The sequence below is a fragment of the Triplophysa rosa genome, linkage group LG9 (genome assembly GCF_024868665.1).
Source record: "Triplophysa rosa linkage group LG9, Trosa_1v2, whole genome shotgun sequence".
NCBI lineage: Eukaryota > Metazoa > Chordata > Actinopteri > Cypriniformes > Nemacheilidae > Triplophysa > Triplophysa rosa.
Window position 1 is genome coordinate 20,223,284 of NC_079898.1, and position 12,809 is coordinate 20,236,092.

Here is a 12,809-nt window from a genome sequence, read left to right on the forward strand (position 1 = left end):
AGCATTTTTAGTGAACAACTCATATTTTTTAACTCAAGTTTTAAATAAGAATAATCTTTCTGTTTGCAGAAAATAAAAACCGGACAAACAGGTCAAAATAACAGAAATGCGCTCTGTATTTTATCAGACCTCAAATACTGCAAATAAAACAAGTTCATATTCACCTTTAAGCAATACAGTAGTATTTGTACATGTATTTAAGAAAAGTTTTTAAGAAAAATATTTTTTTATGTGATAACCTAGATTTTTATCACAGTTTTCATGCGTCTTGTCATGCTGTCAGTCTTTCACATTGCTGTTGGATGACTTTGTCACTCCTGAGGTTTGATTTTGTTGAAATATTTTATTAACCGTCTACCCAAACGTCTTTTAGAAAACTTGCTGTTCTTGAATGCAATACAAATCGCATTTGCACACCCATAAGCCCCAGTTTGTTTTGTTTCTCTTGTCTTTTGATTTACTTTTTCTCTACCAGCATTGACGGCTGTAGCTACAAGCATTATAAATAGTTTTGTCTCGCCAGGCCGAGGAGGCAAAGCAAATGTTCTGCATTGGACCTAAACCAAGAGGCGGATATACTTGCAATTATGATCCCTGGAGAAAAACAAAACAGAGAGGTTTTTAGGGCCAGGTGAGACAGAACTGGAGATTGTGCAAAGACAGAGGCTAAATCTGAATTTACCCAAGCTCCGAGCACCTGCAGTGCATGAATCACTTCCCTCCGAGTCTGTACCAGCACACATCTGCATTTTTTATGTTTGTGTGCGTTTGCTTGCCCGTTCATGTGTGTTTCTCTGCGTGTGCGGGTGTGTACTTTGGCTTGCATATAAAAAGCTGCGTATCGTTGGGCAGAAAGCGTCTAAACTCTGCTGATAAGGTGTTTGAATTTCCATCCATGCAAGACTCTTTCAGAGAGAGACGGAGTAAGATTCATGCCCTGGCAAAATACATCTCATTTCAGCAGGAAAGTAAACCAAGCTTGGAAATAAACAATTTATCTTCGAAATGAATGACACCCATATTGTTGTCTCTGCTTTTGGTGTGTGTGTGTTTGTTTGTGCATTCTGTGTCCAGAAATTTTATGCGACAAGTATAATGGTTTTGTTTGTTTGTTTTAAAAGTTGAAAGTCCAGATGTCAAATCTCTGGAGCAGGGGAATGAAGAGCATGCTCAAGGAGATCCAGAAGGTAACATCTTTACTTTGTACGCTTGACACACCTTTTTGTCTATATAAATTCGCCTTATCGTACCTTATTCCCAAAACTTTGCCGTGTTTGCCAGGCACGATTAACAGCACGCTAGTAGTACTCATGGAAAGCCGGTGGTGCACGGCAGATTGCACCGATGAATAAACGGCACCATCAGCAGGCGCAATTTATTCGTATTAAATTTCCCTCCTTAGTTATTAAACAGTCTTGACGTCTTGGGTGTAAAATTTTTAATCTCATTTCCCGCACTGCAGAAATACAGTAACTCCAAAAATTACGAATCCAACAGTCATGGGTTCCTTTCGGAAAGCAAGATCAGGCAGCCGGTCACCAGGACAAGTCTCCTGCATGATGGAGTCTTAGTATCTCTAAATTAAGCAAGGAGGCCTTCAGGGCTTCATAAAGATCAGGTGGTACAATCACCGGCACACACAAACAGCCAGGATATCCCTTAAACTCCAGCACTTCGTTGATTACGTGAACGCATGTCTGCGTCCCTCTGAACTGCAACTTCAAACGCCTGCACGCAGATGGAGTCAGGGTGGTTGCGTGTGCATTAAATCCTGCTTTGTGTCTTTCATCTGATGGAGTGGGTATGTGTGTGTGGGCGAGGGCAAAATGGATGTCTTTTGCGGCCTTGTTTCCCACTCCGGAGCAGACACAGGTGTTAGCTGGAACCGTGCAGATGGATGCTCTGACTCTTCGTACCGTTTGAAAAAGAGCGAGATGAGATGGGAGGGAGAGAGAGAACCAAACACAAATGAAAGGCATTAGGCTGAAACACCTGCTCCGGTTAAAGCCAAAATGAAAGCGTAATGCTGTTGATTTATAATTCTTATTTTCTCCATATTAGAATTATTGTTTACAACGCAATGACATTGGTTGACATATATTTTTTCTTAAAATATATACTAATAAAAATATATACGAATAATATATTTTTCATTCTTTAATAGCCATTTGTAATAAATAAAGTTTGAACGTGTAAGTTTGTTTAAAATAAAATCCATAGGAGATTCTTAAAGGTCCGGTTGAACGCGCAGTTTCTGCCAATCTCATATTAATCTTGAGTACCTATAGAGTAGTATTGCATACTTCGTATCTAGTATTTAGTGTGATCACATTTATAAAAGATAGAAAAATCTTTTTATAAAAGATAAAACGACCTCCTGGGGCTGTGCGGGGAGGAGGAACTAAATCATGAGCCCACAATACGTCATCGCATTATCCCTGCATAACTGTTCGTGTTGTTTACACCAACAAAACACAGACATATGACTTGGTTTCACTTACCGTGTATGGTTCATGTCCGGCATCTTTTAGCGCTGGGACCGTGCCATCTATCAGTTTCAAACGATCTGCAAATCCAGCGTTATATCCAAGCAGGCCCACAGCGCAGCCAATGGTCTTCCTATCGCTCGTTGGTTGACGCGTGGGCAGACTATTTCTTTCGCCTTGCCGTGGGCGTGCTTTTCCGTCCCTTATTGGGAGAATTGCCCAATAAAGGACTAAGAAAAGTTGTTATGTAACGGTTTTTCATGTTCGGAAAAAACTTTCCGAAACCTATACGAACCTTGGGGGAGTGTATCGAGCACAGAAATACTACGTAATACGTCCAATTAGTTTTTTGACAAGTTGACCATGTTAACATTTACATTTAGTCATTTAGCGGACGCTTTTATCCAAAGCGACTTACAAAGAGTTTAGCATCTAGCATTCTCATGTTAAGCATGAGAAGCCAGCACGTTTAACATTGTAAAGAAGTCAGAATGCATGACACAGTGTTAAATTATACCACCATCTTATATCATCATCATCCTAGAACACCCTCAGAGAAACACAATCAGATCAGGTTCATTCATCACATACATTTGCTGTGATGGATCGCTATATCTTCATTCCTGAAGTAGCATGCACACTTATACACGCGCAGATCATGCTTGCATTCATTTGTTTCTACCCAGAGTGCACTTGACTGAAAGGACACAGCAAATAGTGGCTTAAGCCATGATCATTGCCATTCACACAAATCCTTAAACACACACACAGAAGAAACACCTGGTGCCTCCAGTCGAGGACCAGAGAGGGGTCTCCATCTTCCAGATGCTGTACCCCACCTCCCAGCAGCCGTCTCTGATCAATAAAACTCACCTTCAGCAAAGGGCTTTCAATTATGTACTCCGGCACTTTTAAGATGACAATCGGAGATTCATATCTGTAATTGGAAATTGCAATGTGTACTGGCAAAATGATGATAACCAAAATTTTGATTTTGAAAACTGGTGAAAAACAAGCAAAAGTTTGTTTGTGGGTGTTGTTTTTAATTCTCTTTGCACAGTGCAGTTTATGAAATTAAAAATGTCTATGTTGATTATCGTCGCTGTCGGGCGGAATCCTCGTATCTCCAAAACCATTATTTTTCAGGAAATTAAAAAAACTGCATATTTTTTGAGTTATTAAACATTGTATCGTTAAAGTTGGTATTATACCTTATATTGCTATCATATACTGTTGTGTACCAACATTAACACAACATTTCCCCAAAACCATGTTTAATCGGAGATACAAGGTTTATGACTTGGGAGCAGGGAGATACGAGATTACGCTGTCATTGATAAGAATGGTACGGACACAGACGTTGCTGCTGCCAGCAGTGTTCATCAAAGTCTGCGGTCGCGTTGAGCCTTTTGACAAGAGACGAGGCTTTAAAAGCTAATGAAAGCTAATGATTGTGGTTACATACATCTTCCTAAACTCTATTTTAAACGTTAGAACTATGAGTGATGCAATACCAAAATAAAACGTTAAACAGGCTGTCTAATATAGGCGGAAATTAATCTGCACGCAAATAAAGTCGGCGGTCGCGTTGAGCCTCTTGACAAGAGAAAAGGCTTCAATTGTTAACCAAAGCTAACGACTGTGGTTACATACATCTTCTTAAACTCTATTTTAAAGGTTTAAGAACTATAAGTGATGTAATACAAAAAACGATGAGCTGACTAGGCTGTCTAATAGGCGGAAATTAGCCGAATCTGCTCGCAAACTTACCTTCGTGGCTCACGGGCTTCCTTCTGCACCGAAGCATACAGCTATCGATTTTTAACAAAACAGACGTACTCAAATGTATCTAACCTAACTATTTTCACTCGTTATTGTCTAAAAAACTTTCAATCAGGAGACGTAATGCCGAGAAGCTACCGCGGAGTGAAGAAGAGGTGGAGTTACAAGACTTCTCAGACAGTTGAAGTGTCCAATGGAGTTAAGAGATTTGCTCTCAAGCTATTTTCAACACTTTAGATTGGTTAATAATTTGTAAAAAATAACAGACCCGCATGGGGACTGACCAATAGCATGGATTTGTGAAAAAATATGAAATTGACCAAATTTGGACATAGGAGGTTTCCGCCCGACAGCGACGTTATACTTTTTAAGTCTGGATTTAATTCATTTAATCCAGAAAACCTCTGTGTCTGCGATTACCTTTTTGTCTTTTCGCACCTGAAGCAACAGGATATCTATCGTGTTCGAGCGCAATGTTTTTTTTATAATAATAGGTATATTGGTGAGTACTTATGACATTACAGGAATCAAAATAAGATTGTTTTCAATTGGGAGTGGGACTTAAAGGTGCTGTGTGTTTTTTAGAGGATCTATTGACAGAAACGCAATATAATATACATGACTATTTCTTCAGTTGTATATAAAGACCTTACATAATGAAGCGTTACGTTTTTATTACTTTAGTATGGGTTGTTTCTGTCTACATACCGCAGGTCCCCTTACATGGAATTCACCATGTTGTTTCTACGGTAGCCCTAAACAGACAAACTGCTCTACAGAGCGCGTTTTGTAAATACATTATCTTCTTCGGCAAAGAATGCAAAAACGTGTCAGCCACCATAGCACGTTGAGTGCAATTCGCAACCTCACCAATAGATGCCACTAAATTTCATACCCTGGACCTTTAAGTTGGCTGTAAGAATTTAAAAGCAATGAGCTCACAGATTTAGGTATGACACTGTTATTATTCAAGGCACATTGTTCTTTTTATTTGTTTTTGTTAAAAACTGTCGTTTTGTTTTTGTCTTTTACCGCTTTTTTTACATTTTCACTGATGTCTTCCAGATGCCTTCCATTACTATATTTATGTCAATTTTAGTTTTATTTGTATAGCAATTTTACAATGTGTGTGTGTTTGTTTGGTTTTCAGTGGAAGAGAGTCCCCCAACAAAGAAAAAACTGGAAGAGGGCAACAAGGAGGAAGAAAGAGAGGAGGAGAAGAAAGAAGTGAAGTTAGGTGATCCAGTTGCAGGTAGGACTTGTACTTATATCACAAGCTGTTGAAAAAATCTTCCAATAAACCTAGATTATTATAAATAAACAATGAGGAACTAGATTTATCAGACAAAACATACATATATGAATAGAAAGTTAATTGGGGTTATGATGCAGTATGCTACCTGCTCATGAGGATCTATAGGTTGAAGTTTGGTAGGCGTCAGCGCCAGTTCTTTCTGTCATTTCACTTTAACTTTACAAAAAAGTTGATAATGCATAAATAATATATGTCTTTGCAGTGATTAGCATGACTATTATAATATCATATTCCATGTTTAATGATGTATAATCATCGCGTTTAAGATCTCAGTTCTAATTCCAGCATTGTATCTGTCACACTTCAAACATATGCCTAAAGTTTGATATTGGGGTTCTGTTTTTTTCTCTACGACTGATAAGAGAAGTATGGATGTATAGATTGCTCTGAATTCTCTGAAAGTCTAATTAGACTTGGAAAGATTTCTTTCATGCATTCTGGTGCGCGGAGCCATGCAACCACTTAATATGCTACCTAATTACCATAGCGACACGGATCAAAGATAAGAGTTGGTAAACTAAATTAATGCAGAATGACAAAAAAGTCTATCAGCGAATGTCTAATAGACTGCATGTCATTTATTTTCATTTTCTAAAGGATTTATGATGGCATTTGTGGTCATGGCATTTTATAAAGAATAATCAAACAAAATATGATAATGCTTTCAAGGTCATTTTAATGAAAATGAGGTCTGTTCCACTCAAATTCACAGGGGTAGCTCATCACAGTAACAGTATGTTCCACAAAGTTTGACAACCAGAAAGTGTCCAGATATTTTCTCTCAAATGTGATTTATAAATTGTAAATGTTTTGTGAATAAAATAGCATAAGGTTTTTCCTTTTTGTCATATTTTTAAAGAAATGCCACTTGTTTTGATGTTTTGTTATCTGCTATATTGACATTTAGAATCATTTCTGGCTCCTAATAAAGGATTTGAGAGCTTGGAAGGCCACAGTTTTGGCAACAAAAATGGAAGGCCACAGTGTTGGAAACAGTCATTCTCCTTCTCAGAAAAAGCATTTTATATTTTTATTGAGTGTTTTTGGTTTGTCGTTTTATACGTGTATGCATGTTGAAAATGTAATTTTCAGAAATAACGTTTGAAGCATCTCCAGGGTCTGTTTTTGGTCTGGTTAACAACATAGATGCCAAGGAAATTTCTCTCAACTGGTCATGAAATATTTTTGTAAAGTTACAGGTTGTCACATCTGACAGTTTTGTTTTCCAGAGAGTAGAGTTGTCTTTTTTTAAACAAAAAACTAATTTCAGATTTTTTTTGTGGGATTTTATAACTGAAGGCTGTGTATGTTTGTTAGCAGCTCACAGTACTTGCATCTTTTGTTTGTATATGATGCACAATATAACATTGTAAGACTCTTTATTCAACTCGCATGTGCTCGCGTGAAAGCTTAAGCAACAGATGAGGATCATCAAGGCCCACTCTCCTTTTGCTGTTTCTTTGATCAATTACTCAGCTTCAGATGAGCTTGTTCACCCCTCACTCTCAGGGCAGGGCTTCAAATTTGTCTCGGAGACCCATTATTGAAAATGATAACTGTAATCTCACTGGCTTCCGGATCTTAAAGGGAGAAGTAATTCTACACTGGGTGAATTATGAATAAAGCTTTTTGAGAAGTGAGTAAGCTGGAAAGATGGGAGCTTTCTTGTTGTTTATAAATGTTGCTTCTTTCTGAAAAATACATATTTAATTTGTTTTATTTTAGATGTATTATCGTTTAATAAATTAACATACTTTTTTCTGTAAAGGGGAGGATGACAGCCCTGGAAAGACAGATGACAGCCCTGGAAAGAAGATGAAAACTGGCCAGACTGACGCAGAGGGAAAACAAAGGAAAGGTAAGACCAGTATCATCACTTCATCAAGGAAAGAAAGAAAGAGAAAGAGAGAGAGAGAGAGAGAGAGAGCCATCCAAACACTCACAGCAGATGTACAGTATAGGTACACAGTGACATGTTTGGGATGTGTTCATTCAATTATACTCGCTGTTTGTGTACACAAAACTTGATTAAACCGTTATGTACAAACATAATGATAACACTTCTCATTTAAACACAAGCGGCAGACTAATACACACACACACACTGGTACCAGATGTTAAAGACGGAGGAGGTGAAATTGATACAACATTTTTAAGGAATGAAGCAAAGCTCAACACTTTACCATAAGGTGCTTTTAACAAAAACACACATTTCCTTCTATAACACCTTTAATTTATGTTCCTGAATGCTGTCAGCACATGGTTATTAGGGTACCGCTGTCACCTTTAAACTTGCACTCCATCATTTTTGTCCCCATTAAAAGTTTTACTTCTAAAGAAATTAACCGTTGTCATGAAAATGTGGCTTTGACAACAGCGTCACTACCTTCAGAAATGAAGACTTACTCTAAATATGAACTAGACGTTTGCTCGGTAAAGTTTGCATTATAAACTTGTGTATTTCTGTTTTCAAAATGAAACTCACGTCCGACCTGTTCAGACGCTTTTCCCTTCAACACACCTGTGCCGTTGCCTCCATAAGTTTGTAAAACATCCATAAATTAAGCAAACTTCTCGTAGCCCGAAGCTACCTATGAATAAGTCTGGCTTCGCTAACGGAGGCTGTTTTTTTTCTCCGGCCGCGGTGTATTGCGGTTCCTGCGGTGGGAGTCAATATCGCCTCTTCGCCTGTGTGCAGGTGAGATTTACTGCGAGGGCCGCTGAGCCTCAGCGCCTCCAATCCAATCAGAGTTTGTCTTCTCGTCTCTCACCGCCTGACGTTTTGTTTTTTGCAACCGGAGTTCAGCCTGTTTCTACATGTCATTTTTTGATTACACTTTGCAAATTGCAAGTCTTCTTGTGCCTGATTAAATCTGATATTACTGTGGTGATGTGAAGTGAACACAGTGTGTGTGTCACACCAGAGGACACAAGAGGGGAAATTTACACAAATGTAAGTAAAGGTGAGGATGCAACACATACACGCATTGTGTTCGGAGTTGCGTTCGGGAAACATCAAATAAAAGTGTGCGTTTCAGACTTTACAATCAAGCTGTGAATGTGTGAGAAAAAATGCTGAAGACAAATCACTAAGAGAGGCAGAACACACACTTCTTGTTCTCAAACACAGTGCGCAATAAGTGTTTCTCAGCACGAAAGACCGCTCTGAAAGGTTTCTTTTTAGACTCTTCTTATCTTCTTTTTTACCCTCAGTTTTTCCTCTCATGTCCTGGTGAGGCTGAAATGTGGAGGTCGCCAACTTTAACTCTTGGACATCAGTGTTCATCATGTTATGTGCCATCTATTCTCTGAGCTGTTCTTTTTCCTCTCCAACAAAGAATCTGAATTCACTCACGAAATCATCAAAAGAAAACATTGTTTATTTAAGTCCTGCGCGCACTTATTTATTTGTTTACTTCTTCAAGCTACACCCCCTGGATTCTTTGTGTAATATTGCCTGGTTTTCGATCTCCTGGGCTTTTGTTTCTCACATATTAACTATTGATCGCAGCCAAGTTTTCAAAAGTGCGATTGTGACGCCATCCTAGTCGTTTCCAGTCTCCGAGCGAATGAGGCCTCGAGGCAGAGACCCATGAGTATGTGCCGCGGCCATCTGTTGGTTTTGCTGAAGTCCTGTGCACTTCTCAATTCTCAGATCAGTGGAAAACAATGGAGACTGCTTATGCTGACTGCTAATGTAACGCAAACGAGAAGGAAAATTTCCTCCTTTGTTTCTAATGTGCATTATTTGTTTAGGCCAGGGGTTGCACTAAAATAAATAATTATCCATCTTTTATGAACTGATGTAAATTTTGGGTCTTGCTTTATTTTCTTCTTTTATGTTTTCTCTATTTTCTCTTTTGTAAAATATTGTAACACTTTGATTTTGCAACGTCCAAGCTAAAGGCTCTTTTAATTCAACCAAAATCCATTGCAAAAAAGCATTTTTAATTTTCCTCCATTGTTTTCAAATGCGTGTGCAATGTAGTGTTTTAGGTGGCCTATACTTTTATCATTCAGTTTTATCACAAAGACAATTGTGTTTTCTCATTTAAAATCACAACTTTAAATATATCACTGAAAAAAAGTCTTAGGGCCCTATTTTCACGATCTAAGCGCATGGTTTAAAGCTCACGGCGCAGGTGCACTCAGGACGTGTCTGAATCCACTTCCACAGGTTTGAGTTGGTCTATGGCGCAGTCTATTTTCAGTTCCACAAAATAGCAATGCGCCAACAATGCGCCTGAGCGCACCTATTTTTTAGACCAACAAATGAGCGCAAATGCATTTGCTATTTAAACAACGCGGCGCAGGAGATCGGGAAAATGAGAACTGCGTCGGCGGAAACTAGCAAAAACGCGCCGGGTGTACAATAGGGCCCTTAGTCTCCCAAACATCTACTGCATGTTGCCAAACAGGACACATGAATCACACAAGGACTAAGAAGAACCTGCCGGTAAGGTCAAGCATCCTTCAGGATTTTTCTCTCGATGCACCGCTGCCGGGTGGCTCCTCTGATCCACCAGTCGTGAGGTTCCACACGAGGAGAAACAGGTGGAGCCAACAGCTTTTTTAATTGGCTGTTTATATGCAGCGTCTCCTGTCCTGCTTGTGTGCCAGGGGAGATTGTGGATGTGACCGCGAGCTCAGAGAGTTTCCATCAGCCTGTGGCTAGAGTCTATCACAGCACAATTAACTATTGCCCTGGGCCTGTATATCTCAATGGTGCTTGGAGGAACCAGACATTAACCAAATTTTCAGCAGAAATGCTAACATTCTTGCGTTGTGACTGCATCATGCCCCAATACTGTCCTCACATTTAGCTCATTAAAAACCACAAGAGCAACAGGTTTCATACCTTTGCGGCTTTGTGACTTAGTAGTAAACACACAGTCTGCTGACACATTGAGCTCTGCTGCCCATGTAAGAGATGCAGGTTAAAATCCAATACTGAAAAAAAATCTTTGTTCTGATGAAAACAGAGAAAGATATTTAATCATTTCTGTTGAACAAAAAAGAAGATATTTTGAAGAATGTAGGAAAGCAAATAGTTCTAGACACTTTTGACTACCATTGTAATTGTTCCTACTAGTCAATGGTGGCCAAGAACTGTTGCAAGCAGTCATCCAAATATCTTTCTCTGTGTTCATCAGAACAAAGAAATGTATACAGATTTGCGACAACTGGAGGGTGGGTAAACGATGACAGAATTTTTATTTTTGGGTGCACTGTCCCTATAATTCAAGTAAATTGTTTTGCTTGTTTTAGACAAACATGTTTAACAAAACAAAAATGCTTGGTAAGAAAAATAATTTTTTGCATTGCAGGACCCCCGACCCCCTCAATACCAGTGTTGGGCAAGTTACTCTGAAAAAGTAATTAACTACTAGTTACTAATTACATATTCAACAGTGTAATTAGATTACTGTACAAATTACTCTCTCTGAAAAGTATTTAATTACTGATTACTAATTACTTTCTATCTCCTACATCAACCTTTATTAGTTAAGTGATTCAAGGATAGACATGAAACAGCTCTTTTAATTCATTCAAATAAATAATATAAAACTACATAAAGTAGTATTGTTAACTGACCGAAATATTACAAATGTGAGAATAATACATTAAAGCAAGGATTTTCAAGTTAGACTTTGAATTTTGATGTCAATTCCACTATTACACACACACATATTACACAAAGTATTTAGTTTAATTACATCAGAAGTAACTGTAATTAAATTACAGAAAAAAATAGAGTAATCCCTTACTTTACTTTTTCAAGGGAAAAGTAATTTAATTACAGTAACTAATTACTTAGTAACTAGTTACACCCAACACTGCTCAATACATAAAGCTCCGAAGACATTTTGTCTCCTCTTGTTTTTGGCAAATTGTGTAAAATGACATCAGAAATTTGAGGTATGGAAGAACGGAGCACTGGTGTGATGGAAAAACAGCCACACACAACAGCTTTCTGGCACTGACGTGTTCGCGGGGACCGAAATGCGTTAGCCACCATTGTATGAATTCACACACGAATAGCCACCACAACCATTTGCTTATGGACCCTGAACTTCAAACACACCTGATCCAACTGTCATTTGTTCCCCAGCAGAGGACCCAGAATGCATTGTGGCTGCTTTCCATTATGTAGTCACCTATGGCCCACAACCCTGTTAGCATCAAGGGGGGGGGGGGTGTAGCAGCATAGGAGCCCCGCTCAAATAGGCTGGAAGGAGCTCAGCACTCACAGCACAGCTTTGAAGATCTTCTTTTGATCAGAAAGCTCGTCCCTCCCACCACCCTCCAGATGGGGGGGTTCGGGGAGGGTGTGAGGAATACGGAGGCAGGGAAAATCACAGCGAAAGTGAAGAGTGCTGAGACAGAGGCTGCAGAGCTTATGCCTGATAATGGGAGTTTTGTTTTGCTCATGCTGATTCATTTTAGCCCTCGCTCATCATCGCACTCTCTCTTTTTCTCACACCTTTCAAAGGCATACGAAATCCATTAAAAAGTCACTGGGAATTTAGGCAGTTTAATGCATATTAAATGAAATAAAATAGTGAGAAAACTGTTTGGTAAATCTTCAGAGGATATAAAGCATTTGACAGCGACTGGAAGCTGTGGAGCATGCTTGCTTTCAATGTTGTTGATGGATAATTCACACGAAAATGAAAATTCTGTCATCATTTACTCCAAACTCCAAATACGATCCAAACCGGTATGACTTTCTTTCTTCTGCAGAACACAAAAGAAGATATTTTTGAAGAATGTTGGGAACTGAACAACATTGGCCCCTATTGACTTTCATTGTATGGACATAAAACCACTGAGACATTTCTCAAAATATCTTCTTTTGTCCGTGGCAAGAAAGTGACACAGGTTTTGAATTATATACTGTATAAGGGTGAATAAATGACGAAATGATGAATTTTTATTTTTGAGTGAACTATTCCTTGAAAGACCATCACAAAAATCATCAACATATTTTCTCTTTATTTTCCTTTTTATCCACCTTTTACCTTTAAAACATCTGAAAAAATGGCAAATCGAGCTTTATCCACTAAAATCCAGGAAGTTTAATGAGCAATTCAACACTTAACAAGTATCTCAGGTATTGTATTCGCTGGGTTTCACATTGTTTTATTGCACTATTTATTTCTTTACATTGCCTTATTTTTATTCCTATTCTATAAATTTATGGTCTCTATTTTGCTAGCCGTGCA

The 12,809-nt window shown here is 38.6% G+C and overlaps 1 protein-coding gene across 2 annotated transcripts in view; it reads left to right on the plus strand.

Annotated features, from left to right (window-relative positions):
- The window catches only part of macrod2 (mono-ADP ribosylhydrolase 2), a 510,226-nt gene that overhangs the window by 488,410 nt on the left and 9,007 nt on the right, over positions 1-12,809 (plus strand). For both annotated transcript variants that reach the window (XM_057341952.1, XM_057341953.1), the window contains 3 exons: positions 1,122-1,187; positions 5,419-5,520; positions 7,352-7,441. In XM_057341952.1, the coding sequence (XP_057197935.1) occupies positions 1,122-1,187; positions 5,419-5,520; positions 7,352-7,441 (258 nt within the window). The remainder of the gene's footprint in view (positions 1-1,121; positions 1,188-5,418; positions 5,521-7,351; positions 7,442-12,809) is intronic.